Below are 27,575 nucleotides of genomic sequence, written 5' to 3'. Positions count from 1 at the left end.
GTGTATGTATGTGAGATAGAGAGAGCTAAGAGCATATGTGCCAGCATTTATGTGATAGGTGTGATTAAGGAAAGAGATATGTGATCTACCATTTCTGTATAAAAGCAAGAGTGTATATCTGGATGGCAAAGATTGTGCATACTGTATTTGATTGTGTGTGTGCATGTGTATGTGTGAAAAAGCAAGTGTATGTGGAGATTGTCTCTATTAATTTGTGTGGGTTTGAAGTGGGTGTGTCTCCATCCGTATGCATGAAAAAGTGTTTCTAAAAAACGTGAAGAAGCAGAATTTCTATAGGCAAGGAGTATGCAAATTTCCATCAATCTGTATTTCTTGCTCTAGAACTTGTAAACAGGCAAGAGCGGTAGGCATCACTGATCTGCTCATAAGTTATCATTCCAAAAGATGAAAAGTAAGTTTACTGCTGCACTGGGGGAAACCATGGGGTCACATCACAACTATCTCCAAAAGAAAGGCTTGCTTTTGACTAGTGTGGATCAGACAGGCCAGCAGAAAGAAGTTGGCTTATGCTACTCTATCCAGGTCTGTAATACTGGAAGTAAGGGCCTACTAGAAGCCCCAACTTCATCTAAGTTTTTTGTCTGCTTATATATACACATATATAGTCTCAGGTACACATGCACTTCTGTGCGCAAAATGCACATGCATGTATGTAAACAAAGAATGGAAAGGGATCATGTGTTGTATGCTTTAATGCTGCATGCCAGTGATGAATCTAGGACACTAAAAATGTATAGTGTACACCAGGGGTATAGTCATCCAGGGTCTCGGAGGGTCTTACCTGACTTTTTAGGGAGCCAATCCCCAGCAGGGTCCCAATGTCTCCAGCATCCCATGAGCCAATCAGCATGAAAGGGGAGTGTGTTGGCCACTGAAAAGTCTTCTAACATGCTTCCTTGTCCTTTCCTGATTATTGGAGCCAATCAGAGTGAAAGGAGGCAAGTCAGCCACTGAGAAGACTCTTCCCAGTAGCTAGCATACTCCCTTTTATGCTGATTAGCTCCTAGGGATGTCTGTTGTTGTGAGAGAAGGCATTAACCAGGATAGAGAAACAGAAAGCAGTATTCAAACCTGGCCAGATTATTCTATAATCTTAGAAGGGGTGTGCTATAAGGGGGCGTGGCTGTGACTATCATGAAGAGACTCTGCACTGCTATGCTACTGGTGTATACGCACAGAACAGAAATATATAACTAATTATTATTGGGCTTTATATATATATATAAAGACACACACAGGCACACACAAAAGGAGAACTGAGACATTTCCCTCTCCCCTGTGTGTCAGCAGGGTACAAGTATTCTTGGATGCAACAGATTATCTTGACCAGTTCCAGGCTGGGTTCAGGCCTGGTTATGGGACTGAATTGGCCTTGGTCGTCCTGATGGATGACCTTTATTGGGAGAAGGACAGGGGGAGTGCGACCCTGTTACTCTTCCTTGATCTCTCAGCGGCTTTTGATACCATTGACCATGATATCCTTCTGGGCCAACTTGGTGAGATGGGTATTGGAGGCACTGCTTTAGAGTGGTTCTGATCCTCTCTCCAAGGTCGTTTTCAGAGAATAGCATTGGATGACTGTCTTTTGGCCCCCTGGCAGTTGTGCTGTGGGGTGCTGCAGGGTACCGTCTTGTCCCCCATGCTGTTTAACATCTATATGAAGCCCTTGGGAGCAGTCATCAGGAGATTTGGGGCAATGTGTCAGCAGTACACTGATGATACCCAGCTCTATTTCTCCATAACATCTGAACAGAGCTTGGAAAAGTTACTTTTTTGAACTACAACTCCCATCAGCCCCAGCCAGCATGGCCACTGGATTGGCTGATGGGAGTTGTAGTTCAAAAAAAGTAACTTTTCCAAGCTCTGCATCTGAATCAGGAGAGGCCGTGCAAGCCCTGGACTGCTGCCTGGACTCAGTGGTGGGCTGGATGAGGGCCAATAAACTGAGTCTGAATCCTAGCAAGATGGAGGCGCTGTGGGTTGGTGGTCCCTGAGTTCAGATAATTGGGCAGTTGCCTGCTTTGGATGGGGTTGTACTGCCTGTGAAAGAGCAGGTTTGTAGTCTGGGGGTGCTCATGGAACCATCCTTGTCATGAGAGGCCCAGGTGACCTCCGTGGCTAGAAGTGCCTTTTACCAGCTTCGGCTGGTAAGACACCTGCGGCCGTTTCTGGATTGGGATAGCCTGACCACTGTTGTCCACGCGCTGGTAACCTCCAGGTTGGATTACTGTAATGCATTCTATGTGGGGCTGTCCTTGATGTTGGTCTGGAAGCTGCAGCTGATGCAAAATGTGGTAGTGAGACTGCTCACTGGGGCATGGTATTGCCAACATGTCACCTCGCTGCTGAAAGAACTGCACTGGCTGCCCATTTGCTACCGGGCCAGGTTCAAGGTTCTAGTTTTGGTGTACAAAGCCCTATACAGCTTGGGACCAGGATACCTGGAAGACCATCTTATCCCTTATATACCCAATCGATCACTGCACTCTGCAGGTGAGGGCCTCCTGCAGATACCATCTTATCAGGAGGTCCGTTCTGTACAACATAGGAAACTGACCTTTAGTGTGGCGGCACCCACCCTGTGGAATTCCCTCCCCTTAAGAATTAGACAGGCACCATCTGTGTTATCTTTTTGGTGCCTATTGAAGATCTTCCTCTTTCAACAAGTCTTTTAAGTTAAGACCTTATCCCAGTCTGCATCTGTGTTGGAATTGCTTTTTAATATGTTTGTAAACCGTTTTTTTTTTTAAGTATGTTTTTAACCTTTTTTTTTTTAATATGTCTTCAAATCTTTTTAAAAAATTTTTTTTAAAGATGTTTTGTTTTAATGTATTTTAAAGTCTGTTTTTATGATGTTTTAAAATGTTTTTAGTGCTTTTGTTTGCCGCCCTTGGCTCCTGCTGGGAGGAAGGGCAGGATATAAACTAAATAATAAATAAATAAATAAAGGAGAGAAGGTCGTGTGAAGGGAAAGAAGAGACAAGCAAGGAAAGAACAGGAGGGTGATCACAGTGGAAAGAAACTCCATTCAATCACCTTTGGGAGTGGATGAAATGCAAAGCAATTGTTGTATCTCAAGAGAAAGAGAAGGTGTAACAAAGATGTGACCTAGCAGGAGTCACTGAGTGCTAGGGGCCCATGTGTACCCAGCCAACCCTCCGTAGATTTGGCTAGGGTGTGGGGAGCCTGAGTTATTGCAGCCCGCCTCCCCTCCCCTCCTTACTCCCAGCGATTGCTCACCAACTCACCCTGGCTGCCCTAGAGGAATAGGGATCCTCAAAGAGTGCCCACATCCTGGGCTGCCAGCTGCGGCAACAGCCTCCTCCTCCGGTGGCCCCAGGTGGCCTGTCATCCAAGCCCAGGCGCTGAAGGTTCATTTCCCTGGCCCCTTCCTCCTCTGCCTCCTCTCCAGTCCCGCCAGCCCCCGGCTCAGGGCTCTCAAAGATATCCAAGGCTTCCTCAGCGTCACGGTGCTGTCTGTAAGTCATCCAGCAGCAGGGCTCCACGTCGGTCTCGTCGATGCCCCAGTAGGTGAGCTCCTCTTCAAAAAGGGGCCCACAGATGTCCGCGGGGCAGTGCAGCTTCCCCGTGCGGTAGTAGTTCAGCACGTAGGAGAAAATGCCCGGGTGGCGGTCAAAGAAAAACTCGTTGCTTTGTCCGTCAAAGTCAAAATTGCTCTGGGCATCGGGGTCAGCCAGCCAGGCCAGGCGGGTGCCAGGCAGGGTGCGCAATGTGCTCTTGTAGGTCTCATGCCGGGTGCCCCCCACGTTGATGGTAATCTTGTCCGACTCTTCCCCTTTGCCCATCTCTTCCTTCAGGCATGTTTTGGAGGGTGGCTTGTTCCCCGATTTGCGCCCACGGTAAGAGGAGACACACACCGAGCTGATCATAGATCAGGTTAGGTGGGCCGGAGGTGTCCCCTTAGTGACCCTTCTTCTGGCAAGGAGTTGGGTTGGTGAGGAGGGCTCTTTCTCTCCCTGACCTTCGACAGCTTCTGCCCCCTTTGGTTGGCACCGTCTGGCTCAGAGGTCGCCCAGGACTGGCAAGTCAGTCCTTCTGGAGAGAGAGTGGAGGAAGCAAACGGGAAGTCTCCTCTCTCCTCAGTCCTCCAGAAGGCCACCGAGCAGCAACAAGTGCATCGAGAACCAGGGCCAGATGGGAAAGGAAACGGGCCTGCCTGGCCAAGCCAGAAGACCCTCTACCCCGTCGCCTTGATGCAGAGCTGGAAGCAGATGGCCCCAGAACTGGTGTGAGTGCGTTTATCAAGGGTACAGAATTCTCCTGAAGAAAAACAAAATGTTAGGAACAAACCAAACAGATATCGCAGCAGCAGGAGGAAGAAACCATCTCCTTTCCCGGCCTCTATCTTCTGGTACTCAGCAGGTTGCAGAAGCTTCCCAAAGTGAAGATGAGAGCTTGACTTGACTTTAAACTTTGAAAGAGCTCTCTGGCCAATGTTGGATTCACGCGCTGGTTCTCTCTCTCTCACACACACACAGAGAGACAGATCGGCAGCCAACTAACGACCTGAGTCTCGCCCGCCTTTCCCCCTCCCCTTCTGCTCTTGAGTTGTTGCTTCGCCTTTTCCTCTCAGGCAGGGTCGGACTCGCAATCAATAAGCAAACAACAAAATCATGGACGCCTTCAGCGCTCAAGGAAGGAGCCGCGACTGTTTATTTCCTCGACGTGAGAAGCCGAGCAAGGAAAGCCAATGGAACGAGGAGCATCATCCGTAGTTGCTTCCCGGCTGGACTGGTTCCCCTCCAGCACTCCCAAGGGAAGTGGCGAGGTGAGGCGGAGGTGGTGGGCAGGCGATGTGTCCAAGGCTACGCAGAGTTGGGTTTCCTCTCCTCTTTCCTCCGCCTGATTAGGAAAAGCAGGTTCAAGCTCCCGACAGAATCCGCTTCCCGTCGGAGATCGTCGTCGGGTCCAGGCGGGATCCTGCTTTTCCTACGGCTCCGGAGAGGGATGGTATTGGGTCTCGCCGGCCTTCAGGTGCGCCTGCGAAAGGACGAGAGGAACGCGAGCCAGCTCGGAGCTGTATCATTTTCAGACTGTGGGAGGGCGAGAGGGAGGGAGTGGAAGCACCACACCGCTTAGGCGACTTGGCCTCTTTCTTTCCACCCCTCCCCTCCGCCAGGATTGGGAGGGGCAGCCTGCAGGGACCAGGGGAGAGATTGATCGCCACGGGCAACTTGGGGGCAATAAAGAAGTTGAGGGCGGAGAAGGGCTGTGGGCAGCCGCAGCCTTAGTCGCGCATCCTGCAAAGCACCCTGTTGCACGATCCGCGGCGACGGCGTCCAGGCTCCAAAGAATATCCGAAGCCAGAACCTCCCGGTCTTCGGAAGGAGAGAGGAAGCCAACTGAGGCAGGAGCATTTCTCCTTTTGTCCAGAGGGGGCGCTCTCTGGAGGGCAGCGCGAACAGGACAGCGCCGGCGGCTTTCCAGCAAGTGGCTTCCCGCAGCCTGTTGCCCGGATACTCAGCTCTTGAATTCCCAGCCCAGCCTCTCTCCCTAGCTTAGCAGGAGCGGTGTGGGTAGAGATTAACCCCGTCAGTGCTGCACCGGTTTACAGCTCTTCACTGGAGGGTGTGTGGACGGGGCGGGGTCTCTCTTTTTCTCTCTCTCCACGCGAGTTGCGGCTCCCGCCGGGGCAAATTCAGAGGAAGAACGACAGCTCATGGAAGGGAGGGGCGACTCGATGCTGGGGCCTTAGTACTGGGAGTGTAAGCGAGCCTGCGTGAGAGGGTGCAAGGCTATCCCTAACCCTCAGTCACCATATGATTCCGGCGTTCAGATTTCAGCAGAGGAAGTTGTTGACGGGAGAAGCGGAGGGGGAGGAGAGGACCCCAGAGATATTTCACAATATGTGAGTCGCACAACGACAGCAGCTCCTTTAGGGGTGTTCAACGTGGCGAGCTTTCCGCTGTGCCAGTCCCAATAGTAGCTCAGCTGGAGGTACCACCCACATCTCCCAGTACGACACGTGACGCCAAGGCGCATGGGTGAGGTCCATGGCTCAGCGATAGAGCACTTGCTTCGCATGCATAACCGTCGCAGGTTCAAGCCCTAATATCTCTGGGTAGGACTGAGAGCGTCCCCAACGTGAAACCCTAGAGAACCACTGCGGATCGGTGTATATAGACAAGGCTGAACTAGATGGCTCGATTTATTTATTATATTTATTTTATTATTTCAATTTATATACCGCCCTTAGCAGAATAGCTCTCAGGGCGGTGAACAAACAATCTGCTTCTTCTGTTGCTGTGGCTCAGGGCCCCTCCAGAGTAGCTGTTGATAGAGCACTCATTCTGACTTGCTTGCACAAAACTTAGTCGGAGGTTGGATTCTGTCTGGTCTTTATTGAATGTTCATTCTGATTTGTTTGAGGGGTGGTTATATGACAATCAGCATTCGTCCCGCATTCACCCTGATTTCTTGCAGGGTGTTCACCCATCTTCTGGTTCATCATTCGTTCATTCCACACTTTTCAATGCATTTTCCGAACCACAAAAAATCTGGTTCTTTTTAAAAATGGATTTGTTGTACTATGGTTACAGAACCCCCTAATTCACTTTAACCACACAAACCTAGAGTTCCAGTATGCACTTGAATCCCTTCTACAAAATAGTGAGTTTAGAGGGGGTACCAATCTGGCTGGTTTGTGTGCAATTGGCTGGTAGCCAATTCACCAGTCTCTCTTTTTCAAGCCCGAGAATCAGTTATCCCATCCCAGCTAGATGGTCCAGAAGGATACCATGGTTGATTGTATCAAAGGCCGCCGAGAGGTCTAGCAGCACCAACAGGGATGCAGTCCCCCTGTCTGATGCCCAGTGTAGGTCATCAAGCAGGGCGACCAAGGCAGTCTCTGTCCCATGACCAGGCCTGAAGCCTGATTGAAAAGGGTCTTGATAGTCCGATTTATCCAGGAAAACTTGGAGCTGAGCAGCCACTACCCTCTCAATCACCTTGCCCAGAAAGGGGAGATTAGAGACTGGGCAGAAGTTGTTAGGATCCGCAGGGTCTAACGAAGGCTTTTTTTAACAAAGGTCTTATCACAGCCTCCTTCAACAATGTTGGCACAGAACCTTCCCTTAGGGAGGTGTTAATTAAATATGCCAACCAGTCAGCCACTCGCCCTCTGGCAGATTTGATTAACCAGGATGGGCAAGGGTCAAGGGAACAAGTAGTGGCCCTCGATTCTCCCAGAATCCTGTCCACATCCTCAGGCTTTACAAACTGAAAAGTATCCATAGAAAAATGTCCAGAGGAAGCTTCGGGGAGATCTGGCACAACTGTAGTTAATGAGGAGTCCAAGTCAGTCTGAATGCGAGCAATTTTATCTGCAAAGTGTCTTGCAAACATGTCACAGCGAGACTGAGGGCTCAGAGTCTAATGTAGGGCCAGAGCCCAAAAGACCCCGGACCACCCAGAAAAGCATCACTGGACGACACTGAGCAGACGCGATGGTGGCAGAGAAGTGCACTATCTTCGCTGCCATCACTGCCACGATAGGCTCAAAAATGAGCTCTAGCCCGTGTTCGATCGGCAGCGGACTGAGTTTTTCTCCATCATCACTCTAGCCATCGTCCCTGCCGTTTCATCAGGCCCAAGGTTTGAGTAAACCAAGGTGTATTATGGGCCTTCCCTGGTGGGAGAGGGCGCTTTGGAGCACTAGTGTCTACCGCCCGGGTCACCTCCATATTCCAGAGATTGACCAGGGCTTCGGCAGTATCGCAAGCCATGCTGGGAATATCCCCTAGAGCATTCAGGAAACCATCTGGATCCATGAGTCTCTGGGGTGGACCATCTTAATCGGCCCTTCACCCCTGCGAAGGTTACCCGGGGCACCAAGTCTAAACCTTGTGCAGTGGTGATCTGTCCATGACAACGGAGTTACCAAGAACCCCTCCACCCTCAGATCACCTTCCTGTCCCGAACAGAACACAAGATCAAGTGTGTGTCCTGCCACATGCGTTGTTCCAGATGATATTAGAGACAGCCCCATGGTTGTCATGGCAGCCATAAAGTCCAGAGCTGGACCTGTGAGTCTAACCTCGGCATGTATGTTGAAGTCACCCAGGACCATCAGCCTGGGGAACTGCAACACCAACGCTGAGACCAGCTCCACCAGCTCAGGGAGGGAGAGTGTTGGGCAGCAGGGTGGACGGTACACCAACATAATCCCCAACGCCAGGCACACACACTCAAAGCTGGAGGTGTTAGGGACAGGGTACCTGACAGGGGAGATAGATTCCCTGCAGACAATTGCAATCCCTTCCCCGTCCCCTGGATCTAGGCTGCAAATCAGGGTTCCAACTGAATCTTGTGATTGGTGCACACCCCTGTCTTTTACTTCCCGTGTTCCTATTAATCACATTATTTAGTCCTTCAGTATATTTAGTGTTCCAAGTGGCACCAGTGTGTGTGTTGGTTGCACCTGGCGGAGGAAACTTTTTCAGCCAGAGGGCCACATTCCACCATGGGCAGTGGTTCCAGGGGTTGCATCCCAATGGTGGGTAAGCAAAATTGAGTATGGCTAGAGACACACCATTCTCCAACTTCCATCCAGGCAAGCAAGAGGCCTTGTCACAGTTCAAGGACATATCTGAGGGAGGCAAAATCACTAGAGGAGAATGCAGAGCAGGGCCAGTGAGGGGTGTGGTCTGGAGAGAATCTCAAGGTCCAGAGAGAGAGGTCCGGAGGGCTGCATTTGGACCCCAAGTCTGAATCTGAGATTCCCCACCCCTGCTCTACACACTGACTTAGGAATCAGCCCCGTTGGACCCAATGGAACTTGCAACCAAGTAAATGTGGATTGCACTGCACCACACACGTCCATGCCTTCTGCATTTGCTACCCAAATCAAGATGGTAATGAGAGTAAGACCCCTGAAAGCAAAACCGCATGGCCAGATTAAACTGCCTAAAACTAGGAAGCATTTTAGTTATGGTAAAGCATGAAACTAGCCAAGAACAAGCTAGCATGGCAGAAGCAGTTGGATTTTTAAAACTATGGCTGAAGCTGCTGTATACAGTCAGATCACTGATAAATTTTGCAGGGTTTTTTTACAGCCTTCAGCAAGTCTTTCCAGGACCTGCTGCTTGAGATCTTTTTATCTGCAGATGCCAAGGACTGACCATGGGATCTTCTGTATGTTAAGTATATGCTCTGCCACTGAGCTATGGCCATGAAGCTGAGAGCACCTGATCTGGCTGGGGACATTAAATAATGTCCCATGATGAGACTTTCTTTGAATGTTATTCCTTCTATTTCTAATGTTCAGAGGTGAGTGTGGATCCGTATGTAGCCAAACCAAGAGGAAGGTCTCACCAGGCTTGGGGGGACCACAAGGTTTATAAAAGTACAAACAATCTCTAGGAGGGGAACCCTCAGAAGAGCTCAACAAAAACTGGTCATGCACAGTGGCCATGGAATACTGACTGATCACTGGGGGGGTGGAACAGAATGTAGTATCACAGAGGAAGAGTGAATGACTGGAACACTTAACAAGTGCACTCCAGTGTGCAACTAGGGGATAGGGTCATGTGTCCTACTTTACAGTGGACAGTTCTCTGTTTGAAGGGCTCTCTGGTGGAAGTCTGGTTTAACTAGCAAGAGCCATAAGAAATGAGAGCAGAAGCCATTAAGTTGTCCATCAGCAGTTATCACCTGGAGAACATATTGAGCAAGCACTGCACACAGATTACCTGGTCCCAGTCTTCTTCACAACTGGGGGATGTTGTGTATTTCTATTTACAGTGCTGTAATTATTTCTCAGTTAGCACATATACATATAAATTAGCAAATTTGCTTGCAAATTTTATGCAAGCCTTTGTCCTCTGTTGGGGGGGGGTGCATAAGTATCCTCCCATGCAATGTTTTGTGCTGGTTCCACTTGTTCCTCGTCAAAGTCCATTATGGTGAAGGCCTGTAGCTCAGTGGCAGAGAATCTGACTTGCTTGTGGAAGGTCACAGGTTCAATCCCTGGTATCTCCAAACAGTTGGGAAACATTCCTGCCTGAAACCCTGGACAGCTGTTGCCAGCCAGAGTAGACAACACTGAGTAGACAATATTGGGCTAATAGTCAATTCCCCATGTTCCTGTAAGACAGCTATGACAGTTTCCCATGTTCCTATTAATCACATTATTTAGTCCTTCAGTGCATTTATTGTTCCAAGTGGCACCAATGTTCTTCACACCTAAGTCTTGTGCCTTTACAGCTATGTGCTATTAAACTCTTGTCACCATGTTCCACCCCCGAAAGAAGCTGTCTTTTGGACTAGTGGAAGTCAACTGAGCTATGCTGGTTAACAGTTGCTGAGGATATGGCTATCAGTTCCAAAAGTAAAGTAGCAATATTATCATGAAATCCTTCAAAAACATTGTCAGCTTGTCACAGTATAAAACATTTAGCTCCCTTTGGTACAAGATTTAGGGCATCTATGTTCTTTGTGTTAAAAAGTAACAAAAAATGCAAAATTGGAAAGGAAATATACAAAGCTCTTAGAGGAGCTTTGACCAAATCCCAGGGAGCAGGGAGACATCTTGTGGTTGTACAACAACACAATGGTGTCACTTCTTCCAGGCTTTAGCCAATCTGGTTATCTGCAGACAAGACTGTCATTAGTCCTTAGCTCTTCAACACCTTCTGTAGACTCAATTAGAAATGAAATGCACCCTTATTCACAGCATTTTAGTATAAAAACATGCCCACAAGAACATGTTCCACATTAGACTCAAATTGGCATGAAAACATTTTCCTGTAGGTTGATGAACGTACACATGGGAATCAGCCCATAGTATGAGCCTATGCATGTTTCCTTGGAAGCAACGGTGCAGTTAGGACATTTAGATTTTGGAATTAATGATCTTACAGGTGCCCAGTCTAGGTAGTAATATGTATGTATGCCCTGATGCATGTGGGGGACTCTCCTGCCCATTCTGCTGAGTGAGGCCCTGGACATCTGCCCTAAGGTTCTACACTAATAGCACCACAGCTTAGAAGTCAGCTCTGCTGAGAACAATGGGCCTCGTTTCCAATGAAATGTGCATAAGCTTATTGCAGAAGTCCAAAGACGCCACTGATCCATTTTGAGACAATCATAGTTATCATTAGCCAGAGAGTAAAACAAGCCTCTCTGTACTTGGCTGCTGAGCAGTGACCGAGGGTTGGATCAACATGCTTACCCATAAGTGTCAAGAGGCAGTGTCTGTGGCAGGGTGCTGCAAGTTGGGCATATGCTAGCACGGTGCTCACCCAGCATCTGATGTGATTTCTTGACGCCCACCAGTAAGGATGCTGGACCCCCACCTCACTTTGGTTGCCACTTAGCAGAGGTAACTGAATTATCCCATCCATTCTCATCAGCTCCATCTGCCAACTCAAAGCAATTTCCAGGTTACTGATTTGGCAACCCTACTTCCCAACATGAAGGCATGTCACTAAGGTCTTCAACTTTTACCACACATAAACATCAAGTCCATAGCCAGGACTTTGCTACTATATTTTATGGGTACACTGGGAAGGCGAAGGCCATCAGAGGTGAATGCAAAATAGCAAACACTTAAATACAAGACGCAAAATATGTTTGTTATTAAATTTTGGGTAAAATATAAACATTTTTGAAAGATACACCTGGGTCAAACTGCATGTGATGCTAGATATGTCGTTCATTAGCAAATATGTTAGGTTTTTAGAAATTTAATAGCAGGCATGAGGGCCAGTTTTCTCACTGGCTTCAATAGAATTTACTGCCATGGTAAGTGTGCATGGGGTTGCAGCCCAAATGTGGCTTGAAGTTATTAAGTGAACACTTCCCCAAATGCCAAGCTCAGCTAGTGAAATCACTTGAGATTTACTTGGAAGTAAAGATGCACAGGATTGCACTATTTATGTGCCATTTTAATCAGCTTTGTGATGGTGTGATAAATGTGGGAATGTGATAAAGCAATCACAAAACCACTTTGCCACTCTCCAAACTCAGCTCAGATCCATTCATCCCTAAACTGGTTTTATGAACTAACACATATTCATTCCCCAAATAATCACTGCCCTAGCTATTGCCCCATTATCACCATGAGTGATTTCCAAATGTTGACAATACCAGAGAGAGAGAGAGACCCCACCCTCTCTTTAGAATAGATAGAACTGAGTGTGGGAATTCTCTCCTTAAATCCCAGATCCTGCACTCTTTCTTTTAGGACTGCACTTGTACTGAGGTTCTACCTTGGACATTAAACAATGGCTTTTATCAGTTACAGGTTGATACCACCTGATACCTCTTCTTGAAGCAATAGTCTTTGCCAGAGCTAGAGGATGTCCTCTGCCTGTAGGAATGCCTAAGACTAATCTGTAAAGGGGCCATTGCAGTTGTGCTGATGAGGCTGAAGGACTGGCGATGCTATGCTGCCTTATGTGTTGTAATGCAAGGATGTGTGCTGGGTGCACGTGTCCCCATTATCATGTGTTCATTAGCACCCTGAGTTTAGGCAGCATGTGAGTGTTATTTCCAGCACAGACCCTGATTGGTAGCCACCAGGAGTGTAGTGACAAATTCAGAAGAGCAGGGTCCCTTCATGTTAGTCACAGCCATGCCACACCCTTTTTTTTGCTGCTGGGTTGAGAAAGAGATCCTTGTTGATGCCTTCTTCCACAACAACAGATGTCCCTGGGAGTCAATAAGCATGAAAGAGTGTTAGCTACTGAGAAGAGTCTTCTCAGTGGCTGACTCACCTTTCACTCTGATTGGGTCCAATCAGCAGGAAAATACAAGATAGCAAGTTAGAAGACTCTAACACATTCCCTTTCATGCCGATTGGATTGAAGGATGCTGGAGACATAGGGACCCTGCTCCCCAAAAAGTAAGGGGACTAAGCCCCCCCAAGACTCTGGATGACTACACCCCTGGTAGGCACCTGCAAAGTTTGCAGAGATTCTGGGGGCATGCCTGCCATTTTAATGCCATTTTTGTATTTTCTGGCTGTGTGTGTGCCCATTCCCCTCCCTGGCTGAGCATGCACTGGATACAGTGGCTGTTCTGATGACATGGTGGTGGCAGCATATTTTCTGGTTCAAATGTAACGAGAGTATAGAATTGCTCTGTTAGTCAGACAGTTCTGCTCCAAGCCATACCCTTCATCAAGAGCCTACAAATAATACTCCCAGGTGGTCTGATATTATGTACAAGAAAGAGAAGAGACCCAAGAGACATTGCATGGTAAAGAGGAAACTCTTTTAATTGCAGGCTGCTGTGGGTAGTTACAGTATTTCTCCCATACAACAGAATTCCCCTGCTGACACAAGGTGCATATGGTAATTACACTGGCTACACTGTATATTAGACAAATCACTACAGTCTGTGCTGCCGTTTTGTTGTTATACAGTAAGGTTTAATCAGAGACATGTGCGTTCCAAGTTTTTCATTGCACAATGTTACAACCGTTCAGAAAATTCACCAGTTCCACTCCTGCCCCATGTTCTGCTTCCTCACTGCAGTTAGAGGCACCCCAGTAGAGATTTAGGGCCCAGCTACTGAGATCAACCTATCAAGCATTGCATGCCAGGCTCAAATACACTCTCCCTTTTACTGTCTCTTTTCCCCAGAGCACCTCAGTTCTTCAGGCTAATGATACGACATGCATCTATTTCTTTGAAGCTTGCTATTAAGTCAGAGGGCACTTCTGTTCTGCTACTGAATCAGGCCTTTGGTTTCCAAATGAACTCAGTAACAGGTTCTGGGAAGCCTTCACTATTCTGCCAAGGTATTGATACTACAGTGTGTTCTGTTCCCTGAACAATGCAACATCCTATTTGGGGCTTGCTTTTGGGAAAGATTGCTGAGTGGGTCTGCACAGACCTGCAATGCCCAGTACAAGAATGCGCCCACTGCATGAGGCTAAAGAAAGCAATGGGGTGAAGGGGAAGCTTCACAGCTGGAGCAAAGAAACTATTCATTGCAGAGTGAAGGATTCAGAGTGGCTGCCTGATGGATCCAATGCTACTTTAAAACTCTACAATGCAAGGCTCTAAGCAAGAATATATAGTGATATTTGCTTAAAAAACTTGTCCCTGTAAAAGAGACTGAGATGGGAGGAAATAAATGGTTGAAGATGCAGGGTCAGGAACTTGACTCCCTGATGTATTAACTTCTATCTTTTTGGCTAGATATTTTATGAAAACTGCAGTTCATTATGTTATGGGCTATTTAATCTGAAGTTGATGGAAGATGCGGTTTACTAGAATTATTCAATAGCTTTGAGGCAAAGTGAAAACTATCAGCTGGTAAAAGAAAAGTTCACCCAGAGCAACATTCCTGGTTAAATGATTAGTGCTTTCCTTAGTCCTTGGAATCCAAGATCATAAGAACATAAGAACATAAGAAGAGCCTGCTGGATCAGGCCAGTGGCCCATCTAGTCCAGCATCCTGTTCTCACAGTGGCCAACCAGGTGCCTGGGGGAAGCCCGCAAGCAGGACCCGAGTGCAAGAACACTCTCCCCTCCTGAGGCTTCCGGCAACTGGTTTTCAGAAGCATGCTGCCTCTGACTAGGGTGGCAATTGATAGCCCTGTCCTCCATGAATTTGTCTAATCTTCTTTTAAAGCCGTCCAAGCTGGTGGCCATTACTGCATCTTGTGGGAGCAAATTCCATAGTTTAACTATGCGCTGAGTAAAGAAGTACTTCCTTTTGTCTGTCCTGAATCTTCCAACATTCAGCTTCTTTGAATGTCCACGAGTTCTAGTATTATGAGAGAGGGAGAAGAACTTTTCTCTATCCACTTTCTCAATGCCATGCATAATTTTATACACTTCTATCATGTCTCCTCTGACCCGCCTTTTCTCTAAACTAAAAAGCCCCAAATGCTGCAACCTTTCCTCGTAAGGGAGTCGCTCCATCCCCTTGATCATTCTGGTTGCCCTCTTCTGAACCTTTTCCAACTCTATAATATCCTTTTTGAGATGAGGCGACCAGAACTGTACACAGTATTCCAAATGCGGCCGCACCATAGATTTATACAACGGCATTATGATATCGGCTGTTTTATTTTCAATACCTTTCCTAATTATCGCTAGCATGGAATTTGCCTTTTTCACAGCTGCCGCACACTGGGTCGACATTTTCATCGTGCTGTCCACTACAACCCCGAGGTCTCTCTCCTGGTCGGTCACCGCCAGTTCAGACCCCATGAGCGTATATGTGAAATTAAGATTTTTTGCTCCAATATGCATAATTTTACACTTGTTTATATTGAATTGCATTTGCCATTTTTCTGCCCATTCACTCAGTTTGGAGAGGTCTTTTTGGAGCTCTTCGCAATCCCTTTTTGTTTTAACAACCCTGAACAATTTAGTGTCGTCAGCAAACTTGGCCACTTCACTGCTCACTCCTAATTCTAGGTCATTAATGAACAAGTTGAAAAGTACAGGTCCCAATACCGATCCTTGAGGGACTCCACTTTCTACAGCCCTCCATTGGGAGAACTGTCCGTTTATTCCTACTCTCTGCTTTCTGCTTCTTAACCAATTCCTTATCCACAAGAGGACCTCTCCTCTTATTCCATGACTGCTAAGCTTCCTCAGAAGTCTTTGGTGAGGTAACTTGTCAAACGCTTTTTGAAAGTCTAAGTACACTATGTCCACTGGATCACCTCTATCTATATGCTTATTGACACTCTCAAAGAATTCTAATAGGTTACTGAGACAGGACTTTCCCTTGCAGAAGCCATGCTGGCTCTGCTTCAGATAGCATTTAGCATTTAGGGCTGAAAACACTGTTTATCCTGATCAAGCTCCATTGGATGAAACTCCAGGGCTGAGCATATTGGGCTCCTTTCTGATGGGGTGAAGTCTACCCAATTTGACTTCACTACAAGATAAACCTACCATGTGGTCGATGTACAGGCTGAACCTAAGCAAAATCAAGCACATCTAACTCTGCATAGGACTGAGCTGTTAACATTGCATCCACAGTCAATCCATTTTTTACTTCCCGTGTGATGAAACCATCCACACTGGTGAACTAGGCTTTCAAACTTCATTGGCAACTACCTTTCCTACATTTCCTGAACTCCTAAAATCTCATTCCATTTGAGTCTTTCGCTAAGCAGAGGGGAAATGGTTCAAAATCCCTCTTACGACAAGATTTTAAAAAACCCTGCTTCTGTCAAACAATCAGGATGTTTGTGCCTGGAGTCTATGGCCTCCCATCCAGATCCAGATCAAATTGAAAGCAATATAGTGTGGACTGATGACACCTATATTTGGATGAGCATCTCAATGTGCAATCGGTTTACCCAAACAATTAGATCCACGTTTGGAACTTGGTACTTCAGAGACTTCATTCTCTGGATTGGAATGTAAATTTTCTCTGTTGCCTGTGCTATTGTCTAGAGTTATAGTATTGGAGGCTGCTAGCCAAACACAATTAAGTATATAAAATTAGTGTGCCAGCTATGATTGGCATTTCTCCATAGGGCAAACTTTTCAGCAACTTCAGTATTTATGTGGCTGCACCAAAAGAGAGAAGCCTGATATAAAGTGACCAAATGGTCAGGGTACAGAAAGTGTATAAAGGAAAAGTGCCCCTGCCAAGTGGATCTACTCAGCATGCTAGCTCCCAAGTGCTTAGGGTGAAACTACTAGAACTATGGGATACACTCCAAAGAGGCTGTGTTGATGGGAAGGGCTACTGGAATATTGCTTTCCCTTCTGGGATTTTGTGCTTCAAGAAGTTACAATTTGTGCTATATTGAATTAGCCTATCCTAAGTGTAAAGATAAGGTATCATCTGAGGGGTCAGCTGAATTGCAGATGGGGAATTTTCTGAGAATTGACCCATTCTCACTATTTGTGCAATGTTTGGGCACATCTAATCATGCAAACAACAGGTGCTTATATCTAAGTAAGTATCTAAGTATTTTATATCTAAGATGTTTTGTTCTGATGTATTTTAAAGTCTGTTTTTATGATCTTTTAAAGAGTTTTTAGTGCTTTTGTTTGCCGCCCTGGGCTCCTACTGGGAGGAAGGGCGGGATATAAATGAAATAATAATAAATAAATAAGGTTACTTGACCCTGCCTACACTAAAGACAAGGTCAAATTTTTCTTTTGACTTCAGAAGTTCTCCATCTAACATCATCCATCTCTGTATTTCAGTTCAACAGTACCCGTGTTCATATTTTTGGCTCATTCTTGTAGCTATGAAATATAGTCTGAACATGGCCACAAAACATGCTGTGTCAGTTTTATGCTTGCCAGAATGAGCCATAAATTTGGGGACACCCTCAAGGCAGGCTTATCAAATGAGAATATCCATCATAACAAAAGCTACAGAATGGCCTTGAAAACAACTGTATTATAGATAGAGCTAACCCTAATATAAAACACACAACAGCAGTTACAAGCCCTAACACAGACTCAATGGAGCAACTGCTCAAGGCATCTAACATTTAATCTCACCACTCCCCAATTCTAACGGCTAGCAAAATGCCACAATGTAATACTGTAATATTTCCACAGAAATAATGAAGGCAGTGCCCCTCTGTGCTCTCCCCACCCCCAAATGGGCAGCTCAGCAGGGTGTGGTCACCAATCGTACACTAAAAAATTATAAATATATCAAATATACAATAAAATACATCTGTACAGCACTGAGAATGAAAATAGTTCACGGATCACTTTGGAATATGTTTTGTCATTTAACAGAATTTACACCAACATTTACATAATAAATATACAATAGAAATAGAATCTATAGGTTATTCTTTATATATATATACACACACATAATATAGTGTTTCTTTGTCTTCCCATTGCCACTGGTACTACACCACAAGAGAAGGAAGTGCAATGGTTTCACTGCAGAACCATAGGTATGCCCCATTCAGTGGTGGCCAAGATCCACAGCAACATGGCACAGATCTACTTCACTTGAGGATCTGATCCACTCACTCCAGTAGAGGTGCATTGATTTACATCAACTCTAGTCTATCCTATAGAGTTTGAGAAACAATGTACCAATGTGCATAAGCTGAAAATCTAGGCCGGCAGAAAGACATATAGGCCAAGAAGGCTATGAGTGCCTAGCAACCTCCATTCTAAAGAAGAACAGGAAGAAAGAGTATAGGCAGAGAAAGAGAACAATAGAACTAGTTATGAACTTTCTCTAGTGACTAATTATGCAATGGCTTATCAGCCAGTGGCGGCTGGTGGCTCCATGTTAGTGGAATCTCCTCTGAGTTTTAGTCCAAACTTTCAAGGAGCTGTCCAAGATGTTGTCAGCAGATCTACTGAAGCTGATTTTCATAGTTCCCAGTAGGCTACAGTGGCCACATCCTGGGCTTGATTAACCATATTTTATTTCTAAGGTAAGGAAGAGAGGCCGGAGAAACAGACAACAAAAGGAGAGAGAAAAATAAAAGGAAGAACCATCTAGATTGCAGTTCTTTCAGCTGAATCCCTCCTTTGTCATGACTCACAAGTTGCCGCCACAAAACATAAGACCTCACAACAATCACTTCACAAGATATGCAGTGCATTAGGGACATGGAAGTACTCTTTGCTTCAATTTCCCTGATCAAATCAATGATATATTGAAGTCAGCAGGAAGAGGAAACAAATGGACACCAGAGCCTCAGTTGGTATTAGGCACCATAAATCTCCTGATATATAATAACAGGCTCTACAGAACCGCTAGATTTCAAAAAACCCAATTCTAAACCAGGGCTTGCATAAGGAGGGAAGAGAGAAAAAGAGAGTTGGGGCTTAATGAAATTCACAAGCCCCAGCCCCTGATCTCAGTTTTAGTCAAATCATGCCCCTGCAGTAGCCTTCTAAAAACATCAGCCATCACAAAAGGTAAGAGCTGGCCCTCCTCTGAATCTCTTGTAATTTGAGCCCCGTTCCTAATTGCCATCCATGATATCATATCAACTGGCACTTGCCAATTGCCACTGGCATTCTGATCCTTAATGTGGTGGAAATAAGCACCATTGAAATCAATGAGGCTTATTTCCATAGCAGTGTGTTTATAATTAGAGAAGAAGCAACACACATCTGGCTTCTGACACATCCACAGTGCAACAGCCTGTCATAATCTCCAAATCAGGATGTAAGGCTGTTATCAGGTAGAAAAAGGACACTGTGACTTACTGGCTACCACATTTCTTCCTTACTGCTCTATTAGCTGTCTTAAGGTCACATATTCAGGGCCCCCACTTGTTTTCTCTGTAGGAGTACACAACTTTATAAAGAGATGTTCGCGTAAACCAGCCAGTACAAGGAGAAGCCTCAAACAATTGCCATGATTACTGAGGGGTGAGCTGCAGCAATCCTGGAAATGTGCTTCTGTGTATTGCTTAATTCACATTGTTTCGTCATTTTGTTTGTACCTGCATGCAAACAAACTTGCACGGGTTGGGGGGCTCAAATGTGTGGAGCAACCTTTAGGCTGGATGCAGTAAAGCCCTGCCACCCACTGGCAGTAGGGATGGACTGATCATTTGCATGTGTTCATTCATAAATATGTTCCATTCTGGTTCTGCAGTGATCTGTGATTCTTTTTAAAAAAAAAACTGCAAGAATTTTTTAATGTACTAGAAGTCCACCCAATTTGAGTTTGGTACTGAATTTTCCATTAATTTGCTTATTCTCTATCGTTGCAGATTGAATTTTTATGTAGCAATTTTCAGAAGCTATTTTAGAAATGGATTTCTTTTTTAAAAAAAGCCACCTCTAAAATATCAATTTAAGAACAATAATTTTATCAGCATTTCCTCTCATTTATCAATACTTCCTCTAAAATTATTAATATCGATATTTTTAAAGGAGGTATCAATATCAGTATTTTTTGTGACAGAAAAGACGGATTGGTAAAAGCAGTGGCTAGTGGACAAAGAACAAACTTGAATCAATACCAGCCTGTTAGGTCAACGGAATGCTTTCAAACTGGCAACAGCCAACAGATCCCATCCCTAATTCTGACCTATGGATTCATCTGGGAAGTGCAAATTGGGCTATTTTCCTTAAAAATGCAGATCAAACTAAAAACAAATCAGGCAAGTGTCATTTATACCCACATGATTACATCTAGCAGGTAGCAGCCTTTCAAATTAATTTATTCCAGTGGACCTATATTAGCTCAAACAAGCAGGAATATCTGAGGTTTATCATCTTGACTTGTTCCGCTGCTGTGACGGGTCTGCCTTTTCTTTTCTGCAGTAAAGCTGCTTTTACGGGGATTCTTTGTAATATGTTGCATTGCAACACAGTTTGCATGTGGTAGAGAGAACAGAGGGATGACTGAAATACAAGATAAATTCATCACCTGTGTTGTCTACCCAGACTACATGACTTTGTGTCTGACTCGCGGGCTCATTTAAATAATCCAGTATTAAAAAATCCCCTCTTAAGGGTAACTGAGCATAAGGATGCATAACTGAGCACAGGTAGCATGAAGCCAAATCAGAAGCTGAGAACAGAAAGAGAGCCATTTTCCAACTGAAGCGTAAAATGTTGTGAACTATGGGCATGCATATGCAATGACACAGGCAAACAAAATAATCAGTAAACACTGTGAAGAAGCTCTATGTTTTAGGATTCTGGACAGGAGAATGCTTTGCCCCATGTTCCTATTCCTGACTTTTTCCTGACAACACAAGCCACTGTCCTATAATGAATAAGCTCTAGCCAGTTTTCATTCCTGTACAAAGATTACAATCTGTGCAATGTGGCCAGTGGCACTATCATTATTAGTGTCCCTTGATGCAGAATTTGTTTTCTTTTTTAAAAAGATGATTACCTCACCCTTTCCAGCCATATTCCAGCTATATTAAACCAAATGGGTAAAGCCAAGAGGGGCTTGGGTTAGGAAGCTAGAATTCAGCTCTTCTGTTGTTGATTCACATTGAAACAGACAGACTCAAGAACTCATATCTTCATTTCCTCACTTCCAAAGGCATCTTAAGAGTTTAGTTAATTTTTGTCAATGGGGTTCTGAGATGCATCTGTCAAAAAACATTGAAGGGCAAAGGGTTTTGTTTCTAAAGCTCCCCAATGCCCCCAAACTGCTTGAAGCAACTCAGAGAAAGTCTACAGCAACTAAACAATAACACAGAGTGGAATTTAAGGAGGCTGCAGGAGGCTTTAGCTGCACGTAATCAGGAGAATGATATATTCTAGAGCAGGGGTAGCCAACGTGGTGCCCTCCAGAAGTTGCTGGACTACTACTTCCATCTTCTCTGACCCATTGGCAATGCGGACTGGAGCTACTGGGATTTGGGAGTCCAACAGTACTTGGAAGGCAACACATTGGTTACCCCTGTCTTAAGAGGATAAAGCAGAGAGTGGGGAGAAGATCTTCCATGCCTAAGACAGAAGAGGCAAAATCAAACCAGGACAGAAGTTGGCATAAAGACCTTTCCATCTGACATGAGGAATTATCTTCCACTCCCACGTGACCAAGGATGGATCACTATTGTACTAAATGTCTATGATTCCCCCCTCCCCCAGCCTAGGTCCTAGAAGATGTCACAAACAGAAGTGCTGAGACTGCAGAGAGTGGCCACTGCTAATGGCAAAAGACACCAGGTGATAAAGTACACAAATATGTGGTCCTCTGGTCAGGTGTACATGAAACAGCTCACCATGGAGGCTGCCTCAGTGCAGCAAGCTGTTCACATGTACAACACATGGCTGGAGGTGGGGTGGGGGTTCCCTTCTCTGCAACGAGCCTGTTTGATTTTGGGGGAGATCTGCAGTTGTGGGTAAAGAATCCACTCACAGCACAAGCCTATGCATGTTGTAAGTCCAACTGTGTTCAGTGGTGCTTACTCTCAGGTAGGGATGCAGGACAATTTTGTTTGATCTAATTTGCACCTCCCAGACTAATACATGGATTGAAACATAATTATCATTTGAATTTTGCACTTTTTCAAATTTTGTGGTTTGGTTCTTAGCCCAAAAATGTACTAAAATGTGTAAAAAAAAGAATGCATATTTTAGGATAAAATATCTTAAGAAATCATACATGAAATACGTATTTTATGATCAAAGGTATTTAAGTATTATTTCAATCTGTATTTAGATACCAACTTTCATACACATTTTTTTTTTAAAAATTTGCAGATTCATGCAGAAATGGGACAGAGCAGACTTATGAATACACACATGCAAAACTGATATAGACTGGAAATAGACTGATCTGTACACCCCTACTCCCAGGTGAGTGTGCATAGCAACGCAGCCTCAGACTGTGTTGCAATGAATACATGGAGGCAGTCTTTATGGGTGGTCATTTAAAGCGACCTCCACAGCATAGCTGGTTGGGAGGATCAGCCGTAAAGTCACTGGAACCAACATTGCTGTTTGCTGCAATCATGCACTTCCTGAGCCAGACATTTCCCTAGCTTAAGGCCACTGGACATCTGTTCATGAGACAACCTGGCTGCATGTTATTAAGCATGAAAATACTTAAGAATTCAATTTTTCTCCTGTTACACTGTAACACTCTCACAATGAGCGAAAACCACAGACATTCTAGCCATGGGTCTTTCTGGGGATATATGCATATGATTGGATACTCTCAAACCATTTTCATTTTTCAACCCTATTCTCTATTCACATGAGCACATAAAGCCAATGACTGCACAACGATCCCAGAACAGCACAATATTCCTTTGCGAATAAAAATATGTGGGGTGGGGTGGTGCAAAACAGCCTTGTTCTCCAGCAAACTAGATGTGTGTTCCCACACATTAATTGTGCAGAGAGGAGTGCTCAAAGTACAAATTAAAAAAGAAAAAGAAATCTTTTTTAAAAACAAAAAATTATATGGCATGTTTGAGCAACTATTTTTTTTAAAAAAAATCTCACTATGTGTGCACTCCCACACAGGAACTGCACAGCCCCCAGGTATCTAAAATGAAAACAACAGAAAACTTTCAACATAAGTTTTTTTGAAAAATGCTTCAGCATGTAGAAAAATGCTGCATGCTTCAGTCACCACCTGAATGTGACTAACTGGCAGGAGATAAATTGCTATTCATTAATCATGTCATCAGCTATATCCCATACGTGACTGTGACACGTACACAACCACATTCCACAATGCAACTGCAAAAAGCAATGAATGCACCATCTGAAGGAAGTATTACATTTTCTTAGGTACAATATATAGTGCATTGTTCAGAAAATGTGATAGACCCAATAGGCATATGGGACCTTGAAAGATGCTATGGACTCTGTTTAGTAAGGGGCTTTTTATTTTAAAAATGTGCTTCTAGTTTCCCAGAACTGACTATGCAGAAAGGCTCTAGTATGCACTCAATGTGTCTGCAGAGAATAGCTGCTATTGGAAGTGTTTTGGTCATACAGAGTATTTGATAAAATGACTGAGGTCAACGCCTGCTCAGAGTGATGTAGATATCAAGAGCAACACCATGAATTCTAAAAAATTACATTGATGCAACAGTGTTCTGATTCTGGCTTACACTCATGGCACATACCTGAATTTGCACCACTGCATGAGCAGACTTTTGGTAGAGGAACACTGTGAGTAACACTAGCAAACATAACAATGCAAACTTCACTGAAACAAGATTCCCTTGATTCTTACAGGTTTTGATCCAACATCAGCAATGACGTGGCAGATATCACATGATGGCATCGCCAGGCATTGTATGTGCTGTCTACATAAGATATATCTTGGCCCAGACTTGTAAGAAGCATTCACCAAGGGTGTGCAATTTGGATATTATCAGAGTGTCAAACCACAGGTGGTCTGGTGGAATCCATATCACGAGAGTATTCCTTGTGCTATGAATGGAGATTATTAGACATACTCAGTGGAATGAGACAAATCTCTTTTCCCCACTAGAGGAAAGGGATGAACAAGGAGAGAAATCCAGAAAGCACAAAATCTTTTCTTTGGCTGTTGCCTTATTTTATCTCCCTTTTCTAGCCTCTGACTGCTTAAGCATGAACAATTTGTGTTTTTCAATAGCAACTGGCTAAAATTTTCCTTATGCCCATGAAATTTATTGCAATGTCTTATTACTGTTATTCACTGAGGAGGGATCCGGTATTTCAGCTGGAGAAGGCCCCTTCCCACCTTTACACTCTCTCGACATTTTCTGGCTCCTCCATCTCTGCTGTAAATTCTGGGAAGGGGTTCTCAAGCACAGGATCCTTCTCTATGACCTTCTCTCCTTTACCCAGGAAGCAGGGGAGGTTGCTGGTTGAAGGTCACAGTTCGGATTCAGGAGTGGTAGCCGTAAGGTACCCACTACTATAGCGTCCATTGGCAACACTGCTCATCTCCATTGGGGATGTGCTCCCTGGGCCCAGATAAGAACGATGTGTAGGCATTGGGGAAGGGGTCTCACTAGGTACTTTACTCAAGATGAAGCGTGTCTCATCATTGTCTTCTAAGTTGGAGATGTCCTTCATCATACGCCCCTTCTTGTATGTGACAGACAGGGCATTCGAACCATCTGATACCAGATGAAACTGGCGGAGGATGAAGACAACTGGCAGAGGAAGGGTGGCCAGGATGATCAGCAAGACAAGGACACCCATAGCCCATTTGGGGTAATAGAGAAATTTCTCGGCTGCCTGGAAGAGAAAGGGAAATGTAATTACCATTTGTCAACCTCGCCACAAGTGCAACCCTAGAAGTGACCAAGTTACTATTCATGTGGCACCAAGGCAAATATAGAATGTTGCTTATACTTCATCTCCAAGAGAAGGGCTAGCATGTACTGCAAGGGGAAATTTTAATACAGGAAAAGAACTTCTATCAAATGACCATTCTCATCCTTCCTTTCCCTTTCCTACATGTACACCTGGCAGCTGGCAAAGGGTTACTCTCACAAGAGTAATGCATTAGAACATTTTACTCTTGTGGGAGGCAACCCCTATTTAAATAAAATATTAACAAAGAAGAAGTAGCTTCACAAGGTTATAAAGCTAGGACAATTTCCTGCAGAACAAATCAACATTTACATGTGTGTTCAAGCTCAGATTCCACATCCTGGACTACCACACCTTAATATCGGACTACCTTAAAGCAAGGGAGCATTTGCAACACTGGAATTTCAACAGCTATTGCTCTACATGGATCGGACAGCCTCTTGCTCTCATCTCCTTGGAAGGTGTTGGCCTAGCAACTGCACAAATAATCACAGCCATTTGCAGTGAGGATGCTGTGGCTTTATTGTATACTGGCATGCATTTTCAACTTGTATGTGGCATGGTGAAAAAATTACATGGGTCGGTTGCATATTGGAGCACAGTTTGTGGATCTGTGGCCTTTGGGATGCACTCTTATTCACTAACTCACCTCTTCTCTGATCCAGGCATTATACCCTGGAGGACTGACTGCCAGCTGAATCACACTGGCTGTCATTAGGCCAGCCATGCAAATGGGCGAGATGTACTTCCACGTGTAGAAATAAAACCGGTAAGGCTGGAAACCCAGCATCTCTGTTAATTCTTGCATGAATCTAGAAAGAGGACAGGAAGAAAGCACACAAGCAGATGAAACACAAGGGCCTGGTTCCTCATTCCTTACTTCCACTGATTTGGATGGGGAATTCTGAGTACAGAACTTTGATGGGGCCAAAAGTCCAAAGAAGCATCTAGTAGTCTGAGTGTTTCAAAAGCAATTAAGCCCAAGTAGCGGTAACAGGGGCAAAGTGTTAAGAGGCAACATTTAAGAATTCAGAAAAGTCAGAAGGAATATGAAGAAGGTGACCCCCTTTGGAAGAACTCTTACTTCTTGGTGCCATAAATCCAAGCCACAGCAATGTTCTCCAGGATTACAACAAGAGTGAGTGGCAGAGTTGCAGAGTAATCATCAAACATGTTGACAAAGTAGTTGCCTGAGCGTTGCACAAAGATCAACCCCACGAAGAAAGCAAAAATACAACAGCCAACTGTAAAGAGCAGATCATAGTAATAGTTAATACACAGTTACATGAGAGTACATAAAACTTCTTCTGGCAAAATGGCAACATTGTGTCTACAGAAGAGAAGCAATGTATTACAAGGGCCCCAATACAATCATGACACGTGAACTGATGGTAAAGACTAAGGACAGGAATTAGAGGGATATTAGAGCCATTCAGACATACAAAAAATGCATCATGGTATATCTGTCACGAGCACTCTAAATACATTGGAAAAAAGATTTGAGGGCTGTATGATCCCCTCAAATGTAGCAGATACCTGTGAAGGTGTTAAAGTTATCACATTGTTGCTCACTGTGATATAGAGAAACATCTCCTTTGCATTGTGTTACTGAGGCTGTGAAGTCGAGCGTTAAAGATGTTCCAAATTTATGGCTGCCTATGTAACACAAACTAAATCCCATGTTCCTTATATTTGCTGAATAGTTTAAAAATAGTTTAAAAACTTCCTCTTGAAGATTTAAGATAAGTGACCTTTCTTTATTCATCCAGACAATAGCACCCTTATCCCAATTTTCAAATGGGAAACTGAGGCTGGGCAACAGCTGAACTCATATTTGCATCCAAGTAATCCAGGTCAAAGTCCAACCTCCGCCTTCTGCGATATACTGGTGTCTTTGAATCTAACATCCTTCACATCGACTCTGTGGGAATAGTACCCACACGTCAGTTCTCCAACACATCCAATTCAATTCACCATTGGAGTCTGAATACATACTGAGGTGCATGAAAAAGTTACCCTGTGATAGAGATACAACAGTGGTGTGATCATGATACTTCTGATTTTTCATTTTCACCCAACCACACTAGATTATGCAGTTGTTTCCCGTTTGTCATGCATCACAGAACTGGATCAGCCACTATTGATTCTTCCTGCCATGGGTACTCATGATGAAAGAGGCATGCATGTGTGACAACCTTTATGTGTGATTCACACAATTTTCTGTGTGTTAGGGATTTCTATGTACGAAAGTTTATCTTGCGGGAAGCAGTCCCGATTGTCCACTACAGGGAAGCAGACTTAAGGCAGGACAGAGAGTACCACATTTGGTTTTCCTGAATTTGAAGTACTTGATTTTGTTATTTAAATGTTTAAGGCTGCAATCCTATACACACTTCCTTAACAGTAAGCACCACTGAACACTGTGGAGCTTATTTCTAAGAAAAAATTCATGGAGCCTCCCTGTAAAATGCACTTAAACTTTTAATATGCAGGGTATCTCAACAGTGTACTTTTAGAGAAAAGTAAAACAAATTCTACTACATACAAATCTGCAAGAATCCAGACAGATCTGCATATGGAGACCACAGAAGGTATTATGTACATTAGAAACAGCTTTACTCTTAGCTTACTGGTGAAAATTGATCCTGACTACAAGGTTCACATTAGGTTCCAGACAGAGATGCTTTAAATTTTGAGTTTAAATTTTGGTTTGTGCTTTTGCCAGCTACTAAATTGTAATGGAATTTGTCACCAGTGCTTCACAACTTGGCTTGCTTAATCAGGATATATGTAGCTCCCTAATTTGGACAGGTGCGTTGAGCAGATACAATTTGAGTTTGGCGTGCAATGAAGTGCCAAAGCACA

The 27,575-nt window shown here is 44.5% G+C and overlaps 2 protein-coding genes and 1 long non-coding RNA gene across 5 annotated transcripts in view; 1 reads left to right on the top strand and 2 right to left on the bottom strand.

The window, feature by feature from the left end:
• Window positions 1-5,355, bottom strand: part of KCNC4 (potassium voltage-gated channel subfamily C member 4) — a 57,001-nt gene extending 51,646 nt beyond the window's left edge. For all 3 annotated transcript variants that reach the window (XM_061632605.1, XM_061632607.1, XM_061632606.1), the window contains exon 1: window positions 3,270-5,355. In XM_061632605.1, the coding sequence (XP_061488589.1) occupies window positions 3,270-3,911 (642 nt within the window). In that variant the 5' untranslated portion in view covers window positions 3,912-5,355. The remainder of the gene's footprint in view (window positions 1-3,269) is intronic.
• Window positions 5,356-5,636: 281 nt separating this feature from the next.
• LOC133387567 (uncharacterized) lies at window positions 5,637-26,658 on the top strand. Its single transcript, XR_009763514.1, has 3 exons — window positions 5,637-6,026; window positions 22,146-22,241; window positions 23,637-26,658. It is a non-coding gene; the product is annotated as an uncharacterized LOC133387567 (long non-coding RNA).
• SLC6A17 (solute carrier family 6 member 17) overlaps window positions 23,567-27,575 on the bottom strand; it is a 46,042-nt gene continuing 42,033 nt past the window's right edge. The window contains exons 10-12 of the mRNA XM_061632604.1: window positions 25,795-25,954; window positions 25,360-25,522; window positions 23,567-24,632 (exon numbers count right to left, since the gene is read on the bottom strand). Coding sequence (XP_061488588.1) covers window positions 24,264-24,632; window positions 25,360-25,522; window positions 25,795-25,954 — 692 coding nt within the window. The 3' untranslated portion in view covers window positions 23,567-24,263. The remainder of the gene's footprint in view (window positions 24,633-25,359; window positions 25,523-25,794; window positions 25,955-27,575) is intronic.

The sequence above is a fragment of the Rhineura floridana genome, chromosome 6 (genome assembly GCF_030035675.1).
Source record: "Rhineura floridana isolate rRhiFlo1 chromosome 6, rRhiFlo1.hap2, whole genome shotgun sequence".
NCBI lineage: Eukaryota > Metazoa > Chordata > Lepidosauria > Squamata > Rhineuridae > Rhineura > Rhineura floridana.
Note: the sequence above shows the minus strand (reverse complement) of the source record. Positions and strands in the feature narration are given on the sequence as shown.